At 42.5% G+C, this 25,592-nt stretch overlaps 2 protein-coding genes across 2 annotated transcripts in view; one reads left to right on the top strand and one right to left on the bottom strand.

Moving 5' to 3' along the window:
• The window catches only part of LOC143022399 (sodium/hydrogen exchanger 9B2-like), a 607,113-nt gene that overhangs the window by 189,872 nt on the left and 391,649 nt on the right, over nucleotides 1-25,592 (top strand). The window lies entirely within an intron of this gene.
• Nucleotides 3,440-4,387, bottom strand: LOC143022324 (uncharacterized). The gene has a single exon (XM_076180472.1). The coding sequence runs from the start codon at nucleotides 4,385-4,387 to the stop codon at nucleotides 3,440-3,442; it is 948 nt and encodes a 315-aa protein (XP_076036587.1).

Consider the following 25,592-nt stretch of genomic DNA (forward strand, 5'->3'; position numbering starts at 1 on the left):
GGCATTTTTTTTTTTTTTTTTTTTTTTTTTTTAGCTTTTAGCTTGGAGTCTCCATGGTTACTATTAAACAACCTTTCCATTATTTTTAAATGGCCAAAAAATTCCTTGTTAAGTGTTTTTAGTTTTCCTTCCAATCTACTTAAGGCAGAAATACATGTATTATCATTGTCCTTCACACTTGATCCTAGGAATTCATATTGGGGAAATTTGTTTACCATCAACCCACCAACATACCTTAGACCCTAACTTTCCATGGCTTCTTCAAAAGGTATGTCTTTTACATCGAATGAAGGGGGTTCATAGCAGTCTGGCTCATCATCCACAGCAAAAACCAATGCTGATAAGCAGACTTCTTCATCCAAATTGTTGGGGTCAATTTTGGAAGTAGTAGCACATTGATTAACGTTAATTTTAGCAAGTGCTGCATCAGACATGTTTGTATTTGTACACTCTTTCACTGTGTTATGCCTCATACCCATCATAGCAATATCTTTTCCAAGAAGAACTTTTTAAATTCTATGTTTGATGTGTACAGGAGATGGGTTGTCATTAGCTCCTGCCATTTGTCTAAGACAGCCAAAAAAAATGTTCTAAGCAATCTTGATTTAGTCTGTACGTTAGCAAAAAGGTTACATTAAATCTTTCATTCAACATTTGTATAATTTTGAGAGGGACATTGAAGAAATGATTAACCCTTTTTGAAATTGATACAAGTGATTTTTTCCACCCAGTCTCATTTCTTTAGCAGTTTTAATCATATCTTCCAAAATGTGATTTTGTTCCAAATTCCACCCATAGGCATTTCTAGAGGATTTTTTTGAATCTATACGTACCCTTGCATTAAAGAGATCAAACCAACGATCTGCTAGCATAATGAATTTACTAGTCATTTCCCAATCATTACTCTTTAAAAGGCCTTGCTCACTAAAATACTTAATTGTTTTACCTGTAGTTTCAGACAAGAGTTGTGCAGCTAAGTGAACATTCATTCTTCGATTACCTTGTGCATCAATGTGTTTGTCGCTGAGTCGGAATGTTGTTTTAAGTCTTTTATACTCATTTTGATTATCTCACGAATGCAAGAATTGGTCACATTTTTGCATCCATCTTTACCATCCAATTTGAATCCAGAATCTAAAAGATTGTTTCTAATTAGTTTTATGAGATGTGTAGCATCGGCAAAAACAAATTTCCTTGTCACTAGAAGTTGGATTTGTGAAGCTATGGTTATCAATGGTTTCACAGTGTTTGTAAGAGTTTAAGATTTGTTGATCCCATATACGATACCATAGCAACAACTAAAAATCCAGCTTCTTCCACCTTAACAATAATGTCATACAGTATGTCCTTAGTCATATTAGTGTCAAAGTCGTAGTACACTAGCTGTTTCCAAGGGCTTGTCAGTCCCCTTAACATAGCACACTGCAGTCTCTTTTTATGTTCATATATTACATCAGTGCCTTTTTTGTATGTCCAGTCTGATGCAACACTTGTCTCATCAAAAGACTGTACACAAAGGCGCTCAACATCTGACATTTTTTTTTTTTTCAAAAGCTGAATTACTGGTAATAACACACCAGGTTGTAAGTCGAGCTTTGACACGCGGCGGTTGAGCGTACTTACAGAAGGCAGAAGATGCTTCTTTTCCCTTAGATATTTGTATGCTTTTGAACTGTAGTCATGCGGTACCAGCGATTCACTAACATCATTATCAGTGTAAGTTGCTGGTTGTTTTCCATTTAACATTGCATCTATTTGTGTTTCTGTAAAGAATTAGTCCCTTCTTAATGTGAGCCACAGCTATGCCATATGCAATTTTGAATGTACTTTGTAATGTTTTTTCTTTTTACCATTGTTTCTGTTCCCTACGCAGAATATTTCTTTCTTGTGCCACTTGCTTAAGCCTTCTATTGGCTTCAATCAAGTGATCAAGCAGAGGATCTAAGCCTGAGACTGGGAGACTGGTCAGAGGTCTATTTTCTTGCAAGGCCTTTTAAAGAGTAATGATTGGGAAATGACTAGTAAATTCATTATGCTAGCATATCGTTGGTTTGATCTCTTTAATGCAAGGGTACGTATAGATTCAAAAAATCCTAGAAATGCCTATGGATAGAATTTGGAAGAAGAAAATCACATTTTGGAAGATATGATTAAAACTGCTAAAGAAATGAGACTGGGTGGAAAAAAATCACTTGTATCAATTTCAAAAAGGGTTAATCATTTCCTCAATGTCCCTCTCAAAGTTATACAAAATGTTGAATGAAAGATTTAATGTAACCTTTTTGCTAACGTACAGACTAAATCAAGATTGCTTAGAACATTTTTTTGTTTTGTCTTAGGAGCTAATGACAACCCATCTCCTGTACAGATCAAATAGATTTAAAAAAAATTCGGTCAATTTATATGTGCACACAATGGTACAAGTTGATATATGGCCCATGTGTTCCTAGTGATAAATGTTGTGATATGAACAGTGGTGTACTTGAATTCCTTCGCAAATGCGTAGTTCTCGAGATATTGAATATGAAAGATATGTAACTTGGGTTACCTCGCTTACCAGAACGATCTGAGGGGGACGTGTGGGAAAACGGGGTTTTTGGGTGGGGAGAAGCAATAAATGGGGTAATGGGCGTTTGCAAAAGCTCAGATGTATGCAATGTAGAGCCAGGAATATCATAGAAATAGGGAGAAATCACCCAGGTTGGCGGGAGTGTTCCGTGTATTTGGGATTATACATGGCAGCCATGTTGTGGTTCACAAGCGGCAGCGAGGAATCGCTAGATTTAGCGAAGTTGATTGTGTCTATAGATGGCCGCCATTTTGTGGTTGACAATCTGCAGCGACAAATCGCTAAATACCTTGCTATAATGTGTATTTGTATGCCTTGGCTGACCTGTCTTCGTAATGAATTTGAATGCTACGATAGGAAATAAATAGTGAGCCTCATAAAAAAAATCGTACCTAACTGTTCCGCCATTTAATAGCACCGGAAAAAAATAGAAAGGCTATATAATGAGAATGTATTACACCAGCGTTAATATCACAACATTTATGACTAGGAACACATGAGACATATACCTGCATTTAATAACAGCGGAAAGAAAATAGAGGGGCTATATAATGAGAATGTATTACACCAGCGTTAACCCATTAAACTCCGATGACAAGATGTCTTGTCATTTGGTCAAATAAAACAAAAAATCATAAAACACCAAAATGTTTGATCAAACACCAGAAAAATATGACGTCAGCCCTCGCTTCGCTCAGGCCTGACGTCATATTTTTCTGGTGTTTGATCAAACATTTTGGTGTTTTATGATTTTTTGTTTTATTTGACCAAATGACAAGACATCTTGTCATCGGAGTTTAATGTACAATAATAGCATTATGATTACCTTATGCTGATGAAGTAGAGGCTTGTGGTGAAGAGGTTGATTGTTCAGGTGATGAGGTTGCAGGAACACCAGTATAAGCGTGCGGCCTCTACGAAAAAATGATGTAACACTTTTTCTTCCTCGTAGGTGTGGAGGAAGATATAGCGCGCCAGGTACTGCTTGTAGAATTTCTGCCTGATTCCTGGGCGTTTAGACCACTGCTTCAAATCAAGCCAAAGCCTCTCAATGTTTTGAGTGTGAACTTTGGGATTGTTCGGATCAACAAAGTGTTCTTTATGATTGATCGCGAAGTGGCTGTAACCTTGGTCGCACAGTTGTTTGTACGCCCGCCAGGAGTCACTATAGACAACAGAGCCTGGTTTAATAAACTTTTTGATGAGCGGGACGAGCGTACGAGCACTCCTGTCTTTGTTCAGTAGAGGCACGAGGAAGCACTTCTTGGTGAGTCTTTCGATGCCCCCAAAAACCCACAATTGTTTTGTGAAGCGACCCCTATTATATTTTCTCTTGATGAAGAGAGTTTCATCGATCTCGACCTCAATGCCCTCCCCCCCAATAGGACCCTGATTTTCCAACCAACGCTCAGTGACCTCGGCACAGAAGCTCCGCCAGTCCACACTGGTGGTTGGAGAGAAATTCAAATTTTTTATAACCGTACGATGGTTCCACTGTTTGTGAAGCCAATGGTTGACAAACGCGATTATCTGCGAGGGTTTTAAGTGGGTTCCCTCCAAAAATGTTCCAGTGTAGTCTGACTTTGTGAAAGGACACTGCTTAGACCTTTTGGTCTTTGCAATTTTTTTCCACCTCCCACAGTACCAAGAATGCTTACTTGCCCTATAAGTACAGGGAAGCTTGCAGTTTGGACACTGTACGTCGTTGGGTAAAACCCCGTGGGTTTTTAGAAACTTTGTTGCGGCCGCGTCGTCGCGTAAATACACTTGGATCGTGTTAAAATAGGTGGTGGAACATCCAGTACACTGGGTGGCCATTGTTAAACTGTCAGGTCAATGTAGCATGCGTGGGTCACGCTAGGTCAAAACAATTGAAGTGCGTCTCGCGTATGGGCCAAACATACGCTCGCGTTGATGTATGTTGATCTTTTGTGAATACATAACGTAACCTAACAGTAAAATAACCTAAGCTCGACCACCCCAAGGACACAATTGTAAGTAGGAAGACATGAGTAACGTAATTGCGGCGGAAACTTAGCAGCCAATCAGGCTGATTGAAGTGAGCGTAAAACAAATGAGTTTACAGAAGCGTATAACGTACGCTCGCGCTGATGTATGTGTATATTTTATTAATACATAACGTTACCTAACTTACCTAACGTAAGCTAACCTAACCTAACTTACGTAACCTAACCTAACCTAACGTAACAAAACAAAGCCTAACCACAAAGGTTGGGAATATAACAGATGAGGGAACGATACTCTGGGAACACGGTTGCAATGTAGCGAAAGAAAAAGGTGGGGCAACAATACGCTCGAATTGATGTACGTTTATATCTTGTTAATAGGTCACGGACATCTTGTTAATACGTTACTTAACCTAACCTAACCTAACCTACGTAACCAAAGAGAAGTAACCAAAAAAGAACGACTACAGTTCCAATGTAGCGAAAACGAAATGTGTGGCAACGATACGCTCGCGTTGATGTACGTTAATATCTTGTGAATAGGTCACGTAAATCTTGTTAATACGTTACTTAACCAAACATAACCTAACCTACCTAACCTAACCTACCGTAGGACATAGTCTCATACATGGGAACCTAAGTAACCCAAACCGAAGCACTACATTTGTGAATGTAGCGGATGAGGCAACGATACTCACCGAACATGACTCCAATGTAGCGCGAAACAAGGCAGTCGGCAACGATGCTCTGAGAAGAACGCTCGAATGTAGCGAAAAAAAGATTACGCTCGCGGTTATGTTGGTTAATATTGTTTTACCATATCAGAGTGATATTGGTAGCGGATTGAAATTGATGTAATAATCTTCCACACCAAGAACACAATTGAACGTCGGTAGACCTGATTAGCGTAAGGAATAGGTAACTTGTGCAAAAAATGGCTAATATAGCTATTCGTTGTAAGCGTGATTCAATAACAATAACAAATATGAAGGATTAATAGTTGTGACCCGGTATCCCTACATACTATTTGGAAATTGGGATCGTGTGATTGGATATGACGCTTTAATTTGTGTGTTACACCTATAGTGCAACGGTCAATAGTCCGTGTGTACATTCCCCCCCACCCAAAAACCCCGGTTTCCCACATTTCCCCCCCAGATCGTTCGGTAGGAGAGGTAGGCCAAAGTGCATTACTTTAACAATTAATATCTATAAAACTACGCACTTGCGAAGGAAATGAAGTACACCATGGTTCATATCACAACATTTATCACTAGAAACACATGAGCCATATATCAACTTGTACCATTGTGTGAATATATAAATTGTCCAAAAATTCTTCTTGGAAAAGAAATTGCTCTGATGGGTATGAGGTATAACACAGTGAAAGAGTGTACAGGTACAAACATGTCGGATGCAGCACTTGCTAAAATTAACGTTAATCAATGTGCTACTACTTCCAAAATTGACCCCAACAATTTGGATGAAGAACTCTGCTTATCAGCAATGGTTTTTGCTGTGGATGATGAGCCAGACTGCTATGAACCCCTTTCATTTGATGTAAAAGACATAGCTTTTGAAGAAGCCATGGAAAGTGAGGGTCTAAGGTATGTTGGTGGGTTGATGGTAAACAAATTTCCCCAATATGAATTCCTAGGATCAAGTGTGAAGGACAATGATAATACATGTATTTCTGCCTTAAGTAGATTGGAAGGAAAACTAAAAACACCTAACAAGGAATTTTTTGACCATTTGAAAACCATGGAAAGGTTGTTTGTTACCATGGAGATTCCGAGCTAAAAGCTGAAAAAAAATGCCATGAAAAACTTGACAAAATACATGGTCAAATTTGTACCTTTACCTGAGGATGTCATAGGCTACTTCGTTAAATGCAGATTTTTTTTTTTTCAGGATGAGAATATTAAACAGAAAAATAGTGGCACAAAAGATTGGCAACAGAAAACCATCAAAATTAGCAACATCTAAGGGAATCCCACAAGTGTAAACACATTGTAAACATTAAGTGCTAGCACTAAACTACTGAGTGTAAATAAGGTGTAATTAGTTTGTATTGAGTGTATACTCACAAGAAGGTATATATTAAATAATGAATTTTGTGTTTTTGTCGATCTCCCACCTTAAATTGTTATGTATGTAATTAAAAATATAACTCAGAGGTCATGATAATATTAGTAATAATATAACAAATATATCTGGGCCTGCGCGTGCGTTGACCTATACTATATGGACCTTGGATGTCACGACATGTGGTTCCATTCGACGATAGTGGATCTCAGGAACTGTGGGTAGAAGTAGCAGCAGAAGTAGTAGTAGATCAAGGAGATAATCATGTTAAAAAAAAGCTTGTTATAATTTAACAGTCGGACAACTGGATCAAGGTTACTCACCTGAAATACCTGTTTGGCCACAAACACCTTGCAGTCCTTGAACTGCCTCCACTGTCGATCTCAAGCCCGATCGGACTCCTGATGTCACGACACGTATAGTCCTTGTTTTTGCGTTCCTTGGTCGTTTTGTCTGGGCCTGTTTTCTGGCCAATTTGGGCATTCTTGGAATAGTGTACCCGTCAGTAGAAGTCGTGCATTGTTCCTTGCTGCGCTGTTTGGGTTTGGATTTGAGGAATTTAATAAAAAGTACCTCTTTCAGTTTTTGATTTACCGTTCCATATGATTCTGGCAATTTGATGAGTGATATCCAGGTGCTAGTTGATAATTCCCTTCACCGTACAATAACCCGTCAGTAGAAGTCACACATTGTTCCTTGCTGCGCTTACTGAGAATTTATTTTAAAGTTATAATTTAACAGTCTGATAACTAGACCAAGGTTACCTGAAATACCTGTTTGGCCACAAACACCTTGCAGTCCTTGAACTGCCTCCACTGTCGATCTCAAGCCCGATCGGACTCCTGATGTCACGACACGTATAGTCCTTGTTTTAGCGTTCCTTGGTCGTTTTGTCTGGCCACTTTGGGCATTCTTGGAATAGTGTATAACCCGTCAGTAGAAGTCACACAGTTCCTTGCTGCACTGTTTGGATTTGGATTTGAGGAATTTCATAAAGTGCCTCTTTCAGTTTTTGATTTACCGTTCCATATGATTCTGGCAATTTGACGAGTGTGATATCCAGGTGCTAGTCTGATGGCCTTGTTCAATGAATTCTTCATGCAAAACCATTTCGATTGTTGTCCCCACTCGTAAACTCGCGGCTAGCTGCTCATTCGCGCACAGTGCTACCGAAACAGTTGAATAGGCAATTCCCATCCTCGGTTACATGAACTGGCGTTCGATTCTTCACACCACCACACTTGGCAAGGATCGCTTCAAACCTGTATATGTTCATAGGTGTTGATGTTCTCGGTGTATTACGCAAAAATATTTGTTCCCTTCTTTTGGCTTCCTACAACAAACTACTATGGTTATGCAAAAAAAGCCTCTTTCAGCCGCTGTAACGAAAGTCCGTAGTTAAAACGACCGGACAGTTTATCCTCGAAGCACCAGTTCGTTACGAAAGAGTTGCACCAGTACCTAAGGGACATCTCGCCAAGTTCTTGGAATGTAGCTTGCGGAATATCTTGGCATTTGCGGTGGTACCAAATGTGGCATCCTTCACAGTAAATAGTGCCCAGGCCGCACTTCTTCTGGCAGTCACCGCAGACGTCAATTGTTGTTTTCATTCTTCTTTATAAGAGTGATGGAGAGTTAAAGCGCGAAATTAATTTTCGAATACTTGTTGACACACTAAGACTGTTCGTACATGGTGATAATCGATTCACGATTCACACGATCTCACTCAGGCAAGATGAGTGAGATCGCCGATTAAGGCACTCGTTTAATTAAAATGTGTCTTGTAGCTTGCCTGGGTTAATGATTAGGGCATGGTGTATGTGGGTGTAGCATGGATTCCATTGAGAGGGGTTTCTTAGAGGCAGGGTAGCCATTGGAACAGGAGGCTAGTGCCGAGTTTCGCTGTTTCTGTCGAGAGTCGAAGGATTTCTTCACTCACCTCTGGTCTGGAGGCGCAGTAGCCACTCGGAAGCACTTCGTGGGTGGGGGAGGGCGATGATTTCCCGGAGGGCTTCTCGTATGGCGAGTAGCTCGGCTGTAAGGATGGTGGTGGGCGTTATTTTCCCGTGGGTTCCAGGTAGACGCATGCACCCGTACGGCCGTCTTCCATAACCGATCCATCGGTGTATATCCGGAAATCGTTTGCAAATTCCCTCTTGGGAGTTCCCTGGTGTGAGTGATCAGCAGGTGGCGGGTTGCCTTTTTTCCTAGTCCTCGTATGTCCGTCTTTACCTCTGGCGGGAGGAGGTCCCAGGGGGGAAAGGGGTCTACTTGGCACTGGGCGATGAGGCGGCGATCGCTGAGTTGAAGTCCAGCTCGGAGACACAGGTCTTTAACAGAACCTGGCAGGCCCTGGGTGGGATCGCCGTGCGGTGCCAAATCCACCCTTCATAGAGTTCCTCGTCCGTGGAATTGGGTACCTTTGCTGAACTGAAGAGGTACCGGCAGGCATCCCTCCTGATCCGGGCCCAGAGAGGTAGTATGCCAGCTTCGTTGTATACTTGTTCGTGTGGTACTGACTTCGGAAGGCCGAGTGCCACACGTAGGGCTTGGCATTCTACCCTTACCATGCAGAGCAGCTTCTGTCTGGGTAGGTCGTGTAGTACTGGGGCCGCGAAGAGGACCCTTGTGGGAACGAGGCTCTAGACGATGGGAATAAGAGTTTCCCGGTGTTGCCCCCAGGGTTCCTTTTGGATCGCTCGAACTAGGTTTAAAGCTCTGAGGATTGAAGGTGGCTTGCTGGATGTGGAGAGTCCATTGGCCGTTTCTCTGGAACGTTACTCCTAAGTAGCGGACTGATTTCGCTGGTTCAACTGGCGTACCGCATATATTTATCCGGTTCCAGCTCGGATATGAGGAGCCGCGTGCTGTAGGGGCTCAAGCGCCAAATTAGGAATTCCGAGTAATTAAGCGTTAAAGTATGGGTACATATTACGGACATTATTTACGTGTAAAAATCAAAATCAAACTGTAATATATCATTTGAAAGCTTTCGAACAGATATATTTTGCTAAGTGTTTTTCATTATTTTTTTGTTGCATATTATTATTGAAATATGCACACCTATGTACGATTCCTAATATTCCCAATATGTGTGGCATGTAAATAAATATTCAAAATGGAAGGTAAATACATGTATAAAATATGTAATATAGTATGAATTTCATTATCCATTGTAATTATTTCTAATGATTTTTTTAAATTACGTTTTTGTTTTTGTTTTTTTTACCAGACAGACAAATCGCAATAAATACATGAAATTCACACTCACCATTCCAGGGAAGATGTTGTGCCCACGTAACTTGAATAAGGGGGGTTCGTCCGGCCCCTCATGCACGTCTACCTCACTCTCCCTTCAGTATGCAACTCTAACCCCTCGATATAGTGGGAATAAGGTAGAGAATCCTATCCCAGTCTATTGCCCCATGATCTAGAAGAGATGGAGCACCTAGAACATGCAAAAACCTGAGATCGCGGGAACTGGCGCTTGAGCCCCTACAGCACGCAGCTCATCGTATGTGTCGCTGTTGTAACCTGCCAGGTGCACTGGCATGTAGACAGTCTTCTTTGCCGAGAGTGTGAACCCTAGGCTGTTGAGTTGGGCCACCACGATGTCTACTTGCTCTTGAAACCTTCGGAGTTCCGCCTTGTGCTGAGCCGAGTTCTTTTTTGGCCGCCGGTGCCTTGACTTCCTCCAGAGGGCTATGTCTGCGTATGCGGTGACGACCGTATCACCCCGTACTCCTTTGCCCACGTCCGCTAAGAGGAGTATGAATAGAAGGGGAGACACGACTGAGCTTTGGGGGACACTCATATCGACCTGCGTCCTTCTACTCAGGTGCTGCACTAGGAGGTCCCGGGCGGTGTTAATTGCCCTACAGTTCCACTGCATGATTTTAATTACCTCCTTTGTTGGTGATCTCTAAGATGGAGTTTAGGATCACGAAGATCCCATTTAGTAGCTTGGCTGCTTGTGGGTTGGACCGTGCCAGGTCCCGTTATTGGGACTCAACGATGGCTACGAGGTAATTAATGGTGCTGACTGCGGGTGTGTCGTTGGGTGAGAGTGGGGAAGGTGTCTTCTGTATGCATGGTGGTGCTGTCCCCGTCATCTAAGGGGATGCCCTCATCCTCTTCCCTGGGGTGGGGAGGCGTTGCGGGTGATTCTGCCTCCTGGTTTTTAGCCTTGGAAGCCTTGGGTTTCCTCTTCCTGGGTCTGAGTTTCTTTCCTCGGTGGTGGCTGGGGGGGGGGGGGCTCTTACCGTCGGGGCAGGGGGGACGGGTTCGCCCGCGTAGCCGGTGGGGGGATGGTCCGTCCTACTTGGGGTGGTGTCTTCAGGGGGGTGGGGGGTTTGGAGGGCGAGCGCCTGTTCATTGCCCGGTTGGGTCCGGACGTTGTAGTGAAGTCACGGTCCTTCGCCCGCTCTTCTTTCAGGTGGGAGTCCCAGCGTTCCCTGGCAACGGCCAGAGCCTCCGAGAAGCGCTGTTTTTAGCTCATACGCTATCCTCCTTATTACCACTCATGGGCACTTGGAGTAGGCCGCAGAGTGGTTGCCGTAACAGTTGACACAGAAGAGTTGCGAATCTCTGCAGTCCTGTGTGGCGTGTCCTTTGCCACACTTGGCGCACCGGGGGGCCTTGCGGCGGCATTCCTTTTTGGAGTGCCCCAGCAGCTGACATCTGGTACACCTCCTCACTGGGGCAACATAGGGGACCACTTGGTGGAGGGTGTAGCCCAGCTTCACAGTGGAAGGGAGGATATCCATGAGGAAGGCCACCCTCACTGAACAAGTGGGCATGCCGTCCATCGAGGTGAGTCTTAGGATATCATCAACCGCCAGGTCCTGGGCTTCCAGATCAGCCTTGAGGAGTTTCTCGGCGTCCTCTTCAAGGGGGACACCTTTGACAACTCCTACGACAATTGTTTTGGGTATCCTAGTGAGGAGATGGGGTCGCCACGGTCGGTCTGCAAAGCCGTGGTACGCAAGAGGCGATTTTGTTGGGTTTCGGTGAGACAGCTTATGAGCCATTCACCTGACGGTGTCTGGCGAATGCCATCAACGGGTCCCACCGTGTTCGCTGCAGCTTGTCCCCTTCTGCTTTGATCCCCTGGGTTGTCCGTGAGAGAGTTGCAGGTTCAGGGGAAGGGGTAGGGTGCCCGTACAACTGGTCATTGACGGGTAGGTGATTACCTTCGGTGGGGCCGGGGTCAGCTGCCGGCCCTGGGGCTGGGGCACTGGGGTCGCTGGGCGGGGCGCCATTTCCCAGGGAGGGTTTGGTTCGGGGGTGCTTGGATTTCTTGAGGTCGGGGTTTACTTCCGGGTGGTCACTATATTCGTCGCTGGAGATGGAAAAGATGCTTCTTGACTCTACCGCGCTCGGGGTGGTATGACCCCGGGGGGTCGCTCTCATCTTGGCAGGTGAGAGCGTATCACAGTACACTGTTATTCACTATTTCCACATCGGATAACAGAGGATTGATCAATACACTCGAGCGAGGATGATGACACAGGGGGATGCTCTCGTCTTGCTTGATGAGAGCGTTTCGTGCGGTTGAAGTGTGTGTGTCACGTGTGTATTTTATTTACACTGATGGGTTGGATGTGATGTGATGCGTGATGTTTGCCTGATAGAAATGAAAAAGAACACACGAATATATACAGAGTATAAGGTCAGGAAGGGAACCGGGAAAGGTTGTGAGGCTCTACTGTCGACCTGACCCGTTCGCGGCAGCGGACGTTTGGACCACTACCTTTTTCACAATAAAATTGTCCAGTTTGTACATACCATGACTTAAATTTAAGTTATTGACTAATGTATCTTTGATCAGACTGGATTCTATTATATTTCTAGTCATATATGACTTATTTTTAACATTTTCTTTAGCACCCTCCCAATTTATGCAATGATTAAAATCCCTTAGGTGAATAAATAATGCATCTAAAATTTGCCCACTCTTGACGCTATACTGATATTTTAACTCTACTTTTAATTCTTTTCCAGTCTGACCAATATAGCATTTTTCGCAATTTTTACATGGGATTGAATAGATGTATCCTTCTTCCTTATAAGGAGAGTTTTTAATTAAAAGACTTCTAACTGTATTGGAGTTCTTAAATGCCACTTGAATGTTGAAAGTCTTAAGAATATGAGGTAGTTTGACGAAATTCTCGTTGAAAGGCAGCACAAGTAGGTTTTTTACATTAAAGGTTTTACTAGCTTTTTCCTCGTAGAAAGATTTCTTTGCCGATTTATAAGAAATCTCCACGAGGTGCTTAGGATATTTTAATTTTGAAGCTATGTCAAATATTCTTAAGAGTTCATCATCCAAAAACTCCGGACTGCAAATTCTATGGGCTCTCAGAAACATTGATGACAACACTGACATCTTTGTCCTGCAATGATGAGACGAGTAAAAATGTACGTATGAAAGGACATTGGTGGGTTTCCTATAGACGTCAAATTTGAAGGACCTTTCCTTTCTGTAAATCATTACATCAAGGAAAGGTAAATGATTATTTTCTTCTATCAAGGCATTGAGTTTAGTTAAGAACAAAGTAGGATCATCATTTGCAGGCCAAAGACATAAGATATCATCAATGTATCTGAACCAAGTGACATAACGGGGGAGAATCTTAGGTAATAACTTAGTTTAAAAAAATTCCATGTAAAGATAGCTAAGAACTGGAGAAAGTGGGTTACCCATAGCCATGCCAAACTTTTGCTGGAAATAATTACCGTCAAATACAAAATGAGTCAACAATGCATAATCTAATTAAATCAATGATAGTGGTGGTAGGTAGTGGCAACTCGTGTTTCTTCAATTTTTCTTCAAGGTACACCAACAGATCAAAAACAGGTACACGAGTAAATAATGAAGCAACATCATAACTTATCAATTTAGATTGGTAATTCAAATTTAGGTTATTAAGCTTATCAACTAAATCTACATTGTTCTTATGTGGCTACTGGAGATGGAGCCTACAAGAGGACTTAAAATAGACGCAAGCCACTTAGATAATTTATAACTGGCAGATCCTATGGAACAAGTAATAGGTCTCGCTGTGTTATCAGGCTTGTGGGTTTTGATTAATATGGTCGAGTATCCACGACACTTGGGCACAGGGCTTTTGGACACAAAGTGGCAGGTACGACATTTGGGCACAATATGAAATCGTCATAGTAACAATCAAGCAAATTAGTCTTTTTTCAACAAATGAGCTATATCAATTCACACTGCTGTTTCACTTGAGTAACTCGGGCTCAAGAGATTACATCACTGCTTTCGTACAGCAAAAAATAGTTGAACTTGTAAATTAATGGCCAATTTTGTCACAATGTCTTTATAAATCTATTTTATGCCTATCAATAAAATAATGTATGTCTATCAAGAAAGTACTAGGTCGGGCACTAAAATGAGTATTTTTTTCAAACTAAAGTTTATTCATCACTGTCATGCCTTTATAAATGCATGCTATGCCTATCAATAAACTGATATTTTGTATCAAGAGTCAGCATTCATTCCACTGAACAAGCTACAGGAACTTATATCGCATCAAATCTGCCGTGAGTGCGTAGGTAATATGAAGGTCACTGCCTCGCCAAGCTGTTTTGACTCGAAACTGCAGGTCATCTGTGAAGAATGCAGTGAAGGAGCCACCGTGACATCACATGAACCTGTTGTTGAAGGAGGGCAAGCAATCACAGAAAAAAACATAACTATGGTGTATGAATCACTCACAAACAGCATGGCAAATGCAGGACTGAATAGAATAGCTGGAGGCTTGGGTGTTGCTACATTTAGCAAGGGCAAGTATTTCAGGTACACAAAGTACCTTTATAAGAAACAGACAGAACACTATGAGAAAATGATGGAGGAAGCGAGTCAGGGGCATATTCACTCACTACACTAGATGTGCACCCTGACTGATCTGGAACATCTCACGGTAAGTTACGGGGACCCGTGGGCACACGTCTCATATTGGAGTGGGATTTGTGATTGAAATTAACACAAGAATTTTTGTTGATTTTTAAGTTATATGTAATTGCTGCAGAGTGTGCAACCAAATGGAGAAGAAATTGCGCCGCAATGACTTCATCACGTGGAAGACAAGACATAAGGACTCCTGCCACAAACTTTGGAGGTACATCTGCCGCCATGGAGAAAGAAGCAGCCAAACGAATATGGAGTCGTTCATTGCAAATGAATCTATGGTACAGTACCTTTATAAGAGATGGAGACTAGTGCCTTCAATGCCATATGTGCCTTGAATGATGGCCACGGTCCCTACACTGTTCCCGTTGTCAAGGAAGAATGTGTCAATCACGTGAATAAGAGACTTGGATCACGACTTCGGAAGCTCAAAAAAGAACAGTTTGTCATCACCAAAACCAGGACAGGAAAGACCAAAAAAATGAGTACTCTTGGTGGAGCAAATATGCTGACGGATGCAATAATAGACAAACTAACAAGATATTTTGGAAAGGCAATCAGGGATAACAAGAACAAGACCATTGAAAGCATGAGAGGTGCTATAATGTCTGGGTTCTTTCACAACATCAGCACAGATACCCGTCCCATACACCACCGGTGCCCCGCCGGAGAAGATTCGTGGTGCCGCTATAGAAGAGCAGAAGCTAAAGGCGTAGCACCACCGTCACATGAAGAAAAAAGACCGTTCCTGTCAATGATTCCCAAGGAGAAGCTAAAGCTGATCCGTGACGTCTACGGTGACCTGACGAAGACGGATCTGCTAAGCCGATGCTTGAGAGGACGAACTCAGAACCCAAATGAGTCTGCATTCCAAGTGCAACAAAAGCAAGTTTGCTGGAATCAGAAGAGTTCTATTCATCTCTCAGGTCACTGTACTTGACCACAACTTTGGCTACAAGAATGCCTTCTTGTTGCAACACCTTGGGTTTAGTCTCAAACCTCACAGTGATGTCCCTAATGCAGCAAGAGCCTGTTCCAACACCAGAAAGGAAACCTAAGAAAAGAAAGAGCTGAATCCCAGCAATCAGACTACCTTGCTGGTTCATTCTAGACCAATAACTCAAACTTTGCGACAAAGAGTAAGGTGGAGCCTTATGAGACCCTCGCTTTGGGTGAATAATATCCTACACTGTAGGAGGGGACAAAGTGCCTGCGTTACTTGAAAAATGCAAAATCATCATGAAAATACAATGGAACCTGTTTTCAATGGTTCTTAGGAGGTTCATGAATGTAAAATTTAGTACATACATACATATACCAAGGCTTTTTCCCCCTTACAAGGGGGGTAGCCAAAAAGAAAGACATAAAATCATTCCCACCAATTCCATCCCTGAATACACTCCACACCCCTCCACCCTCCCTCTTATCTTAGCACCTCCTGAATGACGGGTCATCCCTGCACCTTGTCCACTGCCCTGGGTCAGAAGCAGTGTCGCAAGACACAGCACATCCACAGCAAGGCCGCTTCATTAAATCGGCGACCCCCCCTCTCCGTCCCCCCATTGCATAAAATGAGAGGACGGGGAGAAATCCCTTCGGGCTGCGTCAAATTTTGCTCACACATACCTCACCCCCCATTCCACCTCATGCTATCACAACATCATCCATATACAACCATTCTCCATTCACCCGTCCTTCCTCAACAGACATTCCCCTCTTCTCCAAAGCCCCCTTCACCCCATCCATTCACCCCTGTCTTCTGTCCTCTCCCGTCCTTCCTCAACAGACATTCCCCTCTTCCCCAAAGCCCCCTTCACCCCATCCATCCACCTCATCCTAGGACGTCCCCTCATGTTCACTCCCTCCACATCTGCCTTACACACCTCTTTTACTAGTCTTTCTTCACTCATTCTTTCCATGTGTCCAAACCATCCTAATATTCTTTCATCAACCCTATCTCCCAGCTCCCTTTCCACCCCTGTTCTCCTCCTCACCTCCTCATTTCTCACTCTATCTAGCCTAGTAACCCCCATCATACTTCTCGAACACTTCATCTCAAACACATTCAAACTCCTCTCTTCTTCTCTTATGTTCCATGTTTCTGCCCCATACAGTGCTGTTGGCACAATCACTCCTTCATACAGTCTCCTCTTCGCATCCATTCCCAAATGTCTATTCCTCATTACACTCTTTAATCCACCAAGGCATTTACTCGCTTCTCTCAATCTACATTCTACCTCCACTTTCACTCCGCCTTTCCCTGCCACATTTGCACCCAAGTATCTAAAACTATCCACTTTCTCCAGTCGCTCTCCCTTAATGCTCACTTCCAGTCTACTGCCACTTTCACCCCTTGTACATCTCATCACCTTACTTTTACCCACATTTATCTTTAGCTTTCTTCTATCACATACTCTCCCAAACTCTGCCACCAACTTCCTCAATCCCTCCTCCGATCCTGCCACAAGCGCAGTGTCGTCCGCAAACAACAACTGGCTCACCTCCCACTTTTCTCCATTTTCTTTAACCATCTCCAATCCCTTGCCCACTACCCTTGCATTTACCTCTCGCACCACCCCATCCATGTACAAGTTGAACAGCCAGGGTGACATAACGCATCCTTGACGAAGTCCCACCTTTACCTCGAACCACTCACTCTCTCCATTTCCAATCCTGACACAAGCTCTACTATTCTCATAAAAACTCTTGACAGCTCCCAAAAGCTTTCCTCCTATCCCGTATATCTTCATAACCTCCCACAGTGCCTTTCTGTCTACCCCATCATAAGCCTTTCCAGATCCATAAAAGCCCAAAAAACATCCTTCCCCTTTCCTATAGCTTTCTCACATATCTGTCTTACCATAAAGATCTGATCTACACAACCTCTACCTGTCCACACTGTTCCTCACCAATTACTCCTTCTGTTCCTCTCCTAATCCTCTCAAACAAGATCCTATAAGCCTTCCCAACTACACTCAACAAGCTAATCCCTCTGAAACTACTACATTCACACTTGTCCCCTTTTCCCTTGTAAAGAGGAACTATACAAGCACTCCTCCAGTCCTCCGGCACTCTACCCTCTCTCCAACAAACATTAAATAACCTCACCAACCAGTCCACCATCACTGTACCTCCCTTTTTCAGACATTCTGCATGGCATCCATCCAGACCAGGTGCCTTACCTGCTTTCATCATCTTAACTGCCTTCACCTCATCCTTCCTTATTTCTCCTCCATTCTCCTCATTCATCACTCATTTTCTTCGCACTTCCCACTGCAGCAATCTTTCCTTCCCTATCCTCCTTCACATTAAGCAACTCCCTAAAATATTCTGCCCATCTTCCCCTTACTGCCTTCTCTTCCATTATCATCTCTCCATCTGCACCTTTTACCTTTTCTTCTCTACTTGATTCGCCTCCTCTTCCTCTCTTAATTTCTTTCCAAAACATCTTTTTATTACTTTCAAAATTTTCTGTCAAACTCTTACCCCATTTCACATCTGCTCTCCTCTTTGCAACCTTTACCTTTTGCTTTACTTCTCTTTTCTTTGTACCTCTCATATGACTCCCTCGTCCTATTTTGTAACCAATCTGTGAAAGCTCGCTTCTTCTCTTCTACAACCTTTTTTGTTTCCTCATCCCACCATTAACTACCCTTTCTTATATATCCCCCTGTCCTTCTTGTTCCACACACCATCCTTGCACACTTTGTGACTCCCTCCTTGAACCATCCCCATTCCTCCTCCACACCCAGCTCTACTCTACCCTTTACTCCCTCCCACTCCTCCTTCAGCTTCTTTCCGTACTCCTTCTCCTTTTCCTTCTCATTCAAAGAGTTCACTCTAAGAACCTCCCTACCTTTTGTCCCTTTCCTCTTCCTCCATCTATCCTCCACTTTCAACTTACCTTCCACCAAAAAATTATCTGATATTCCCCCACCCTCTCCCCTTAGCACATGTACATCCTTAACTCTTCCTATCATAATCCTATTTACCACTACATAATCCATTAGCGCTCTATCTACCACCCTCTCCCATGTGTACTTATGCTTGACTTTCTTCCGAAACACTGTATCTGCTATCATTAACTCTCTGTCTAGAGACATTTCCACCATCAACTCTCCACTACGATTCTTTCCTGGAACTCCACATTTCCCAACCACTCCATCGATTGGACCATTTCCCACCCTAGCATTAAGGTCTCCCAGTACTATTACATTGACATTTCTTCCTAAACCCTCTATGCACTCATTTAAATCTATCCAAAAGGTCTCCCTTTCTTCTATACTCTTCTCACTGCCCGTCTGGGGTATTGGCTGCTTGTTATTGTGGCAAAGTAGCATGCAGTTGATACTTTAGGGTCTATATGGGGCGCCCCTACGGACCAGAGCCACACATCATTTTGTCTATGATAGAGGAAATCTCTGTTCATAGAGAAATGATGACACTTTTATACTACGACTGTCCCTCCGTTATGCTGTCCTCCAACCCCTTGTTGCTGTCCTGTACCATTTCTCTGAGTATTCCTTTTCTGTGATGGGGGAATTCCCTGTGGTGGGGGAAAAGAATACTGCCACCAAGTATTCCCACTTGGATCGTAAGAGGCGAGAAGAAAGGGACGGGGATTGGGACTAGGCATCCTTCTCCTTGTAGCCCCACAGGGGAAATTCCTAAAAAAAGAAAAGAAGGCATAAGATTTAGTCAAACTAAGAAAAAAAAAATTAACATTCGTTTCTGAAAAATGTAAGTTTTTGAAACGCAGTCTATCTCCTCCCTCAATTTTCAACCAATCTTTTCATATGAGGTTTCTATTGATAGCTAGACAAATGACAATTTTTTTTTGCATATGTTAAATGGAATTTTTTTTTAATAACGTGTCAAAGTAAAAATTTGCGGGTTTTTTTTTCTATAATTTTTTAATATTTTTTTTTTCCTCGGCGTTAAACAAAGATATTAAAAAAAAATCTATTTTGTTTTTCTATATATGTAGAAGATTCTTTTGGTATAAAATGAAATACATCGAATAAAAATTGTAAGAGGAGATAGGATTTGAAAGAAGCCCAAAAATATGGTATTTTTTACGTTTTTTATTAAAAAAAAAAAAAAAAAAACTACTGGTCAGATCTAAATAAACTAAGCTGTGAAGGTTTCTTAAGACCTAGATATCACAAAAAAAAAAAAATAAATAAATAAATAAATAAATAAATAAATAAATAAATAAATAAATAAATAAATAAATAAATAAAGCCAGATCCTCCAGAAAAAGACCCCGAAAGTGGCAGGACGGGCGCCCCTGCCATCATCGCTGGGACCGAACTGCTCGAGAGGACGCCGGATTACTGCTTTACCCTGCAGTCAGAGCTCATGGCCATCCACCTGGCCCTGGAGCACGCCCAGAACCGCCAGAAGGCTACTGTGGTCCTACACACAGACTCCAGGACGGTGTGGTTGGTCCTCCAGCAGCCGTGCCCCAGCGACAACGTGGGACTCGTCACCGCCATCCTGGGCAGCCTGCAGAGCCTCGCCGCACAGGGACGTCGGGTAAGGCTGCACTGCATATGTTGCTTGGAGCTGAATGAAATTTAGTAGCCTGATTCCTCGGTTCTGGGACCTTGATTGAAGATATGAGAAGTCGAAGATAGACCGTCTTCGTAGACGGTGGTCTGTTTCTTCTGAATGGTAGGCGTGGTAGGTAGGTATGTATGTTGTTTGGAGCTGAATGGAATCTAGTGGATGGATTCCTTGTAGGAAAGAGGCCAAACGCAGAGTATGGGAGTCCAGTATATTTGACGTTTCGCCCAGCAGGGCTTCTTCAGAAATAACATAGTTGAGAAACATTTTACTCCTTTTATAGCCCGAGCTTGCGGGGAGAAACAAACATTAAAATGGTTTACACACAATTTGCGCAAATTGCTTGTTACTTGGTAACTAAAATTGCCAATGGTTTGTTTATTGTAGAAAAAAAAAAATCCACTATTCTGATTTATATTTTCAATGAGGGATATAAACGCAGATTCTAAACATTTACGTTTCATTGTATGGTTTTCATATTTTATGATCTTGGAATTATTCCAGTCAGCATTGTGGCCGGTAACGAATCTGTTTAACAATGGCATTATTCATATTGTATATTTTCATATAATTTATGTTCTACTATTCTATCAATACCACGGAAACTTCACCAATGTAAACCTTTTCACAACCTAGACATGGCACACAATAGATACCTGCTTGACGAATATTTTCCCTGCTCTTATTTCGGCTTTTAACGAGATTGCCAACTGTTACTGAGCTGGTTTTAACAACATTAACACCAGCCTTGTTTAATAATGGGGAAATATTGTCGTGGTTATAAACCACGAAGTAATTCGCACTGTAATGAATAGAAAGTTCAGTAATTAGCTGTCCCCATTGATTACCATGAAGCATTCTCACTCGCGTCATGAATACAACTGTTCAGTAATTTTAACTACACAGTTGATAAAAGTGGTAATGAATAATTAACTAGCATACATTGTATGATATATTTATTATTGTATATATCTCATGAAACTGAGTTTTTAGACAGTCAAGCGTTCAATGTGCATTCTTCATGAAGTTGCTGCATACTTCTGTATGTACTCATTGCTAGTATTTTGTTATGTATGGAAAATACTGTTCTACTGTAAATTGTAAATATTAAATAAATACATTATTCATATATTTTACTTGCTTTATTTTGTACCAAGGACCTAGGGAAGTGAAACAAAAAATACCAAGAGGTTGTACCCGACGCTTGCTCTGCAACATTTGAAAATTCAAATAGATCAAATGTGGATTAACTACATGATATTATTAAAACTCACAACTGAAATAATTCAGTCCAATTGCGAAAATACACTAATGTACTTGTAGATTTCATTTTACATCAATATCATGATCGATTCAATCCACAACTTTCTTTGTATGTCGAGGTGCCAAGTGGTGCTTTGTTTCGATTCCACATTTTAGGTCAACCAACCAGGAGCCAGACCCAAACAAGATGGCCGCCGACTATCGAGTTGGACGGTAAGCTGGTCTTTGGTATCGATGCAGATAACTTTATTTGTCTTCAACCAAACTCGCTGAAATTAGGTATACTTGCTGTAAATTGAAGAATACACCATTTAAAGGCATTATGATGAAAAAAGATGGCTTAATTTAGAATTGGACGGCTTTGGACGTCATTTTTCGTCGAATTATTTCCTTCATGCTGCTTAGCGTCGGTCAAGATGCTAATATTGACGGTGGTACATCAGCTATACATTCGTATATAAGAACATTAGGTACATCTTGTGATTCTTCTACACGGCGTTTTAAACTTGTTTTCACTTTGGCGAATTGGACACTCGCTGCAAAAGCGGAATGGGTGTGTTCATTTATTATTATTATTATTATTATTATTTATCACAGCGTTATTCTTACTGTGGATCTATTCATTACATTGGTCCCTTTGCTCACAACGCCAAAAATTTGATACTCGGACGTTTTCGCGTTTTAAGTCTCTACATCTCCTGCATTGCATAAAACTGGAATACTTAGTACGCGATATATCATTGTGTGTGAGAATGTAATTTTGCGTGTGTTTCTTTTTTTGCTTGTATTATAACTGTCCGTTTATAATGTTGTAAATGTTATGAAACGAGTAAATTCGAAAAAACCAACTTTATTCAAAAAAGGACTTAGATTATATACAGCCGTTCCTCTTGTTCAAAGATGAAAAATACTCGAGCATAACCCGCATTTTAGTTGTACGTCGGTGCTGGAGACGTCTGAGGGTCCGGGTACGTGGCCTCGCCTTCGAAGCTGACTTCGGCGATGAAGCCCGAGTCTCCGTTGACGGTGTAGGAGACCTTCTGGAGTCGGCCGTCCGGGAGGAGGACGTGGAAGGAACCGCTGGTGTCGTCGCCATCACGGTTTTCTTCGTGGCCGAAGTCGTTCCCGGAAGGTTCGTCCCGGACTTCGTAACTGAATTCGTACTGGGCCGGGGACTAGAGTACGGGAGGGAAGGAATTAGAATTAAACACGCAAGCGCGCGCGCACACACACACACACACACACACACACACACACACACACACACACACACACACACACACACACATGCACCTACCTCTTGGCGCAATGGTTAGAATTCTCGCCTGCCACTACGGCGGTCCGGGTTCGAATCCCGCTCAGGGCTGAAATAATTTCAGTATCGTTGGGCTGCGGGTTGTTACTCCAACTCTTGTGGGCGGGGATATGGGTGTGTGCGTGTGTAAAGTCACAGTATTACCCATAGATCGGTCATACGACCTCTGAGCTCTCATTCGGAAGGTTAATAACTTAATCACGAGTCCAACACGTGATCCAAGACTGTGGAGAATCGCACGCATACACACTTGTACATATGGTTCGACGGTGCAGTGGTATCATTCTTGGTCGCTAATTCAGCGATCCCAATTCGAGCCCCGACCAGAGTTAAAAAAAAAATCGCTGCACTGTCAGCCGGCACTACAACTCTTGGTAGAAAGGAATTGGGGTGTGTAAGTCACAGAATTACTCATAGTTCGGGCCATGAACTGTATGAGCTCTGAGCTCTCATCATCTTATCAAGAATCCAATATGTGATCCAAGACAGAGGCAAAGCTCTCTCTCGCACACACGCACACACACACACACACACACACACACACACACACACACACACACACACAGAGAGAGAGAGGGGGGGGGTTGATAATGTAGTGGTTACCTAGCAACTCGGACCATGGCTGACAAGCATCACAACACTACAAATGAATAAAATAAACACATGATCACATACACTAACGCACTGCGTTTCATGTGATGATTGTCACATACCTCCGCCGAGGCTGAGTATCCAGATTCTGGGGCTTGAGCTGGTTCTGGGGCTTGAGCTGTTGCTGGGGCTTGAGCTGCTGCTGGGGCTTGAGCTGCTGCTGGGGCTTGAGCTGCTGCTGGGGCATAAGCTGGTTCTGGGGCATAAGCTGGTTCTGGGGCATGTTCGTGAGTATGTGGAGGTGCATCTGGGGCTAGGAGGTCTGGTAACGGGGCGGAAAGGGCGCTACTACTCAGGCAGGCAATCGCACCGAGGAAGAAAGTGGTGACCTGGTTGATGTAAAACACAAGAATGTTGTAATGGACGTATAGGTTTGAACAGACAAGTATGGGAAGAATAGGGGAAAGAAACACGCTTGTTTGAAAGCACCTATGTTAAGCGAATAGTATTTTGATCTACCGTAGGGTTCGACTTACGTCCGACGTAAGTCGAGACACTTGTAAAGTTCGTGTTTTCTTCTACTTATCATCCCATAATTGTAGTAAACATTGAGGCGAGTGTAAACAAACAACTGAGAAATATTAAAACAAGACATGAAAACTGAACCACTTGAAACAAAATGACTAATACACAGACAAAATGATGTATGAAATCACTAATAATTTAGCTGATATAAAGAAGGGAACGCCCAACAAATACACGAGTAGTCATAACCTAAAATACCACACATGCCAAACAAGCACCAACATATTTAAGTGGTCATTCTTTCCACGTAGCATCCAAGAGAGGAATCATGTCACATCGTACGGAGTCAATATTCCCACTCTTGATGCATTTAAAATGTGATCACCCATCACTGCCTCCCTCTCCTCAGTTCTTCTCACTCATGTCGCCCGTGAGTGGCCCTCTGCGGGTTCCCATAAAGAAAGATGAACATTACATTCTTTTCATAAAACCTTTTTTCATAAATTGGGAGTCTGAAAGCACTTACCAAGCTGGTGCTCTATTAAAACCAAAGTTAATTTTCTGTTCCCAATTTTTACATGTTCAGGCAGGTTGTAACTAATTAGTCATTTTGAGTTCGATCGAAGGTCAACGAAGCCACAAGGCTCTCGAAGTGGAGGACCCGAAGTAGTGATCTTGCAAACTAAAGAATCGTGGTTTTCACAATGACCATTTACGTACAGAGGAAGATGAAAACCCTCCTGGCTTTCTTGAACTTGACGTCGCGCATGTCAAGTCCGTAGAGGACCGTATATTTCCATGCATTATTTGACCCTTGCTCACTCTCGAACTCGAATTTTTATCTCAAATTCCCGAACTCAAACTCGAATTCTCGAACTCGATTTTTTGAACACTAACTTTCAAATTCGATCTTGCATATGCGCTGTGTTCGATCCCTCGATGGTTATATGCCACTTGTCTCGGCACTTGAGCGGGAGGGACCGTCCTTGACTTCGTAAATCGTAACTGAAGAACTAGAGTACATACATTCATGCATGCATTCATGCATACATGCATTCAATCATGCATTCAGTCGTGTATACATGCATGTATACACGCATGCATACACGCATGCATACACGCATGTATACACGCATGTATACACGCATGCATACACACGTACACACGTACATACGTACACATGTACACACACATGCAAACATATATTCATGTATACAGTACATACATGTATACAGTACATGTATACAGTACATGTATACAGTACATGTATATATATATATGTACAGTACATATATACAGTACATACTGTCTATACAGTACATACTGTCTATACAGTACATGCACATATACAGTACATGCACATATACAGTACATGCACATATACAGTACATGCACATATACAGTACATGCACATATACAGTACATGCACATATACAGTACATGCATATATACAGTACGTGCATATATACAGTACGTGCATATATACAGTGCGTGCATATATACAGTGCGTGCATATATACAGTGCGTGCATATATACAGTGCGTGCATATATACAGTACATACAGTACATGCATGCATACATTCATATTCTCACACACTAAGCTCTTGGTGTAAACACCTCGCCTGGCCACCTTGTACCTGCCTATCGAAGCACCAAGAGGCGAAGTAAACTTAGCGCCTAGAACAATTCGTTGAACGATTCTCATGACCAGACTACGCCGGTCACTGGAACTGGAAGGAACACCTTTACCTGGAAAGCCATTCTGTAGCTGTAGC

The sequence above is a fragment of the Oratosquilla oratoria genome, chromosome 44 (genome assembly GCF_046742065.1).
Source record: "Oratosquilla oratoria isolate Oo_2021 chromosome 44, ASM4674206v1, whole genome shotgun sequence".
Classification (NCBI taxonomy): Eukaryota; Metazoa; Arthropoda; class Malacostraca; order Stomatopoda; family Squillidae; genus Oratosquilla; species Oratosquilla oratoria.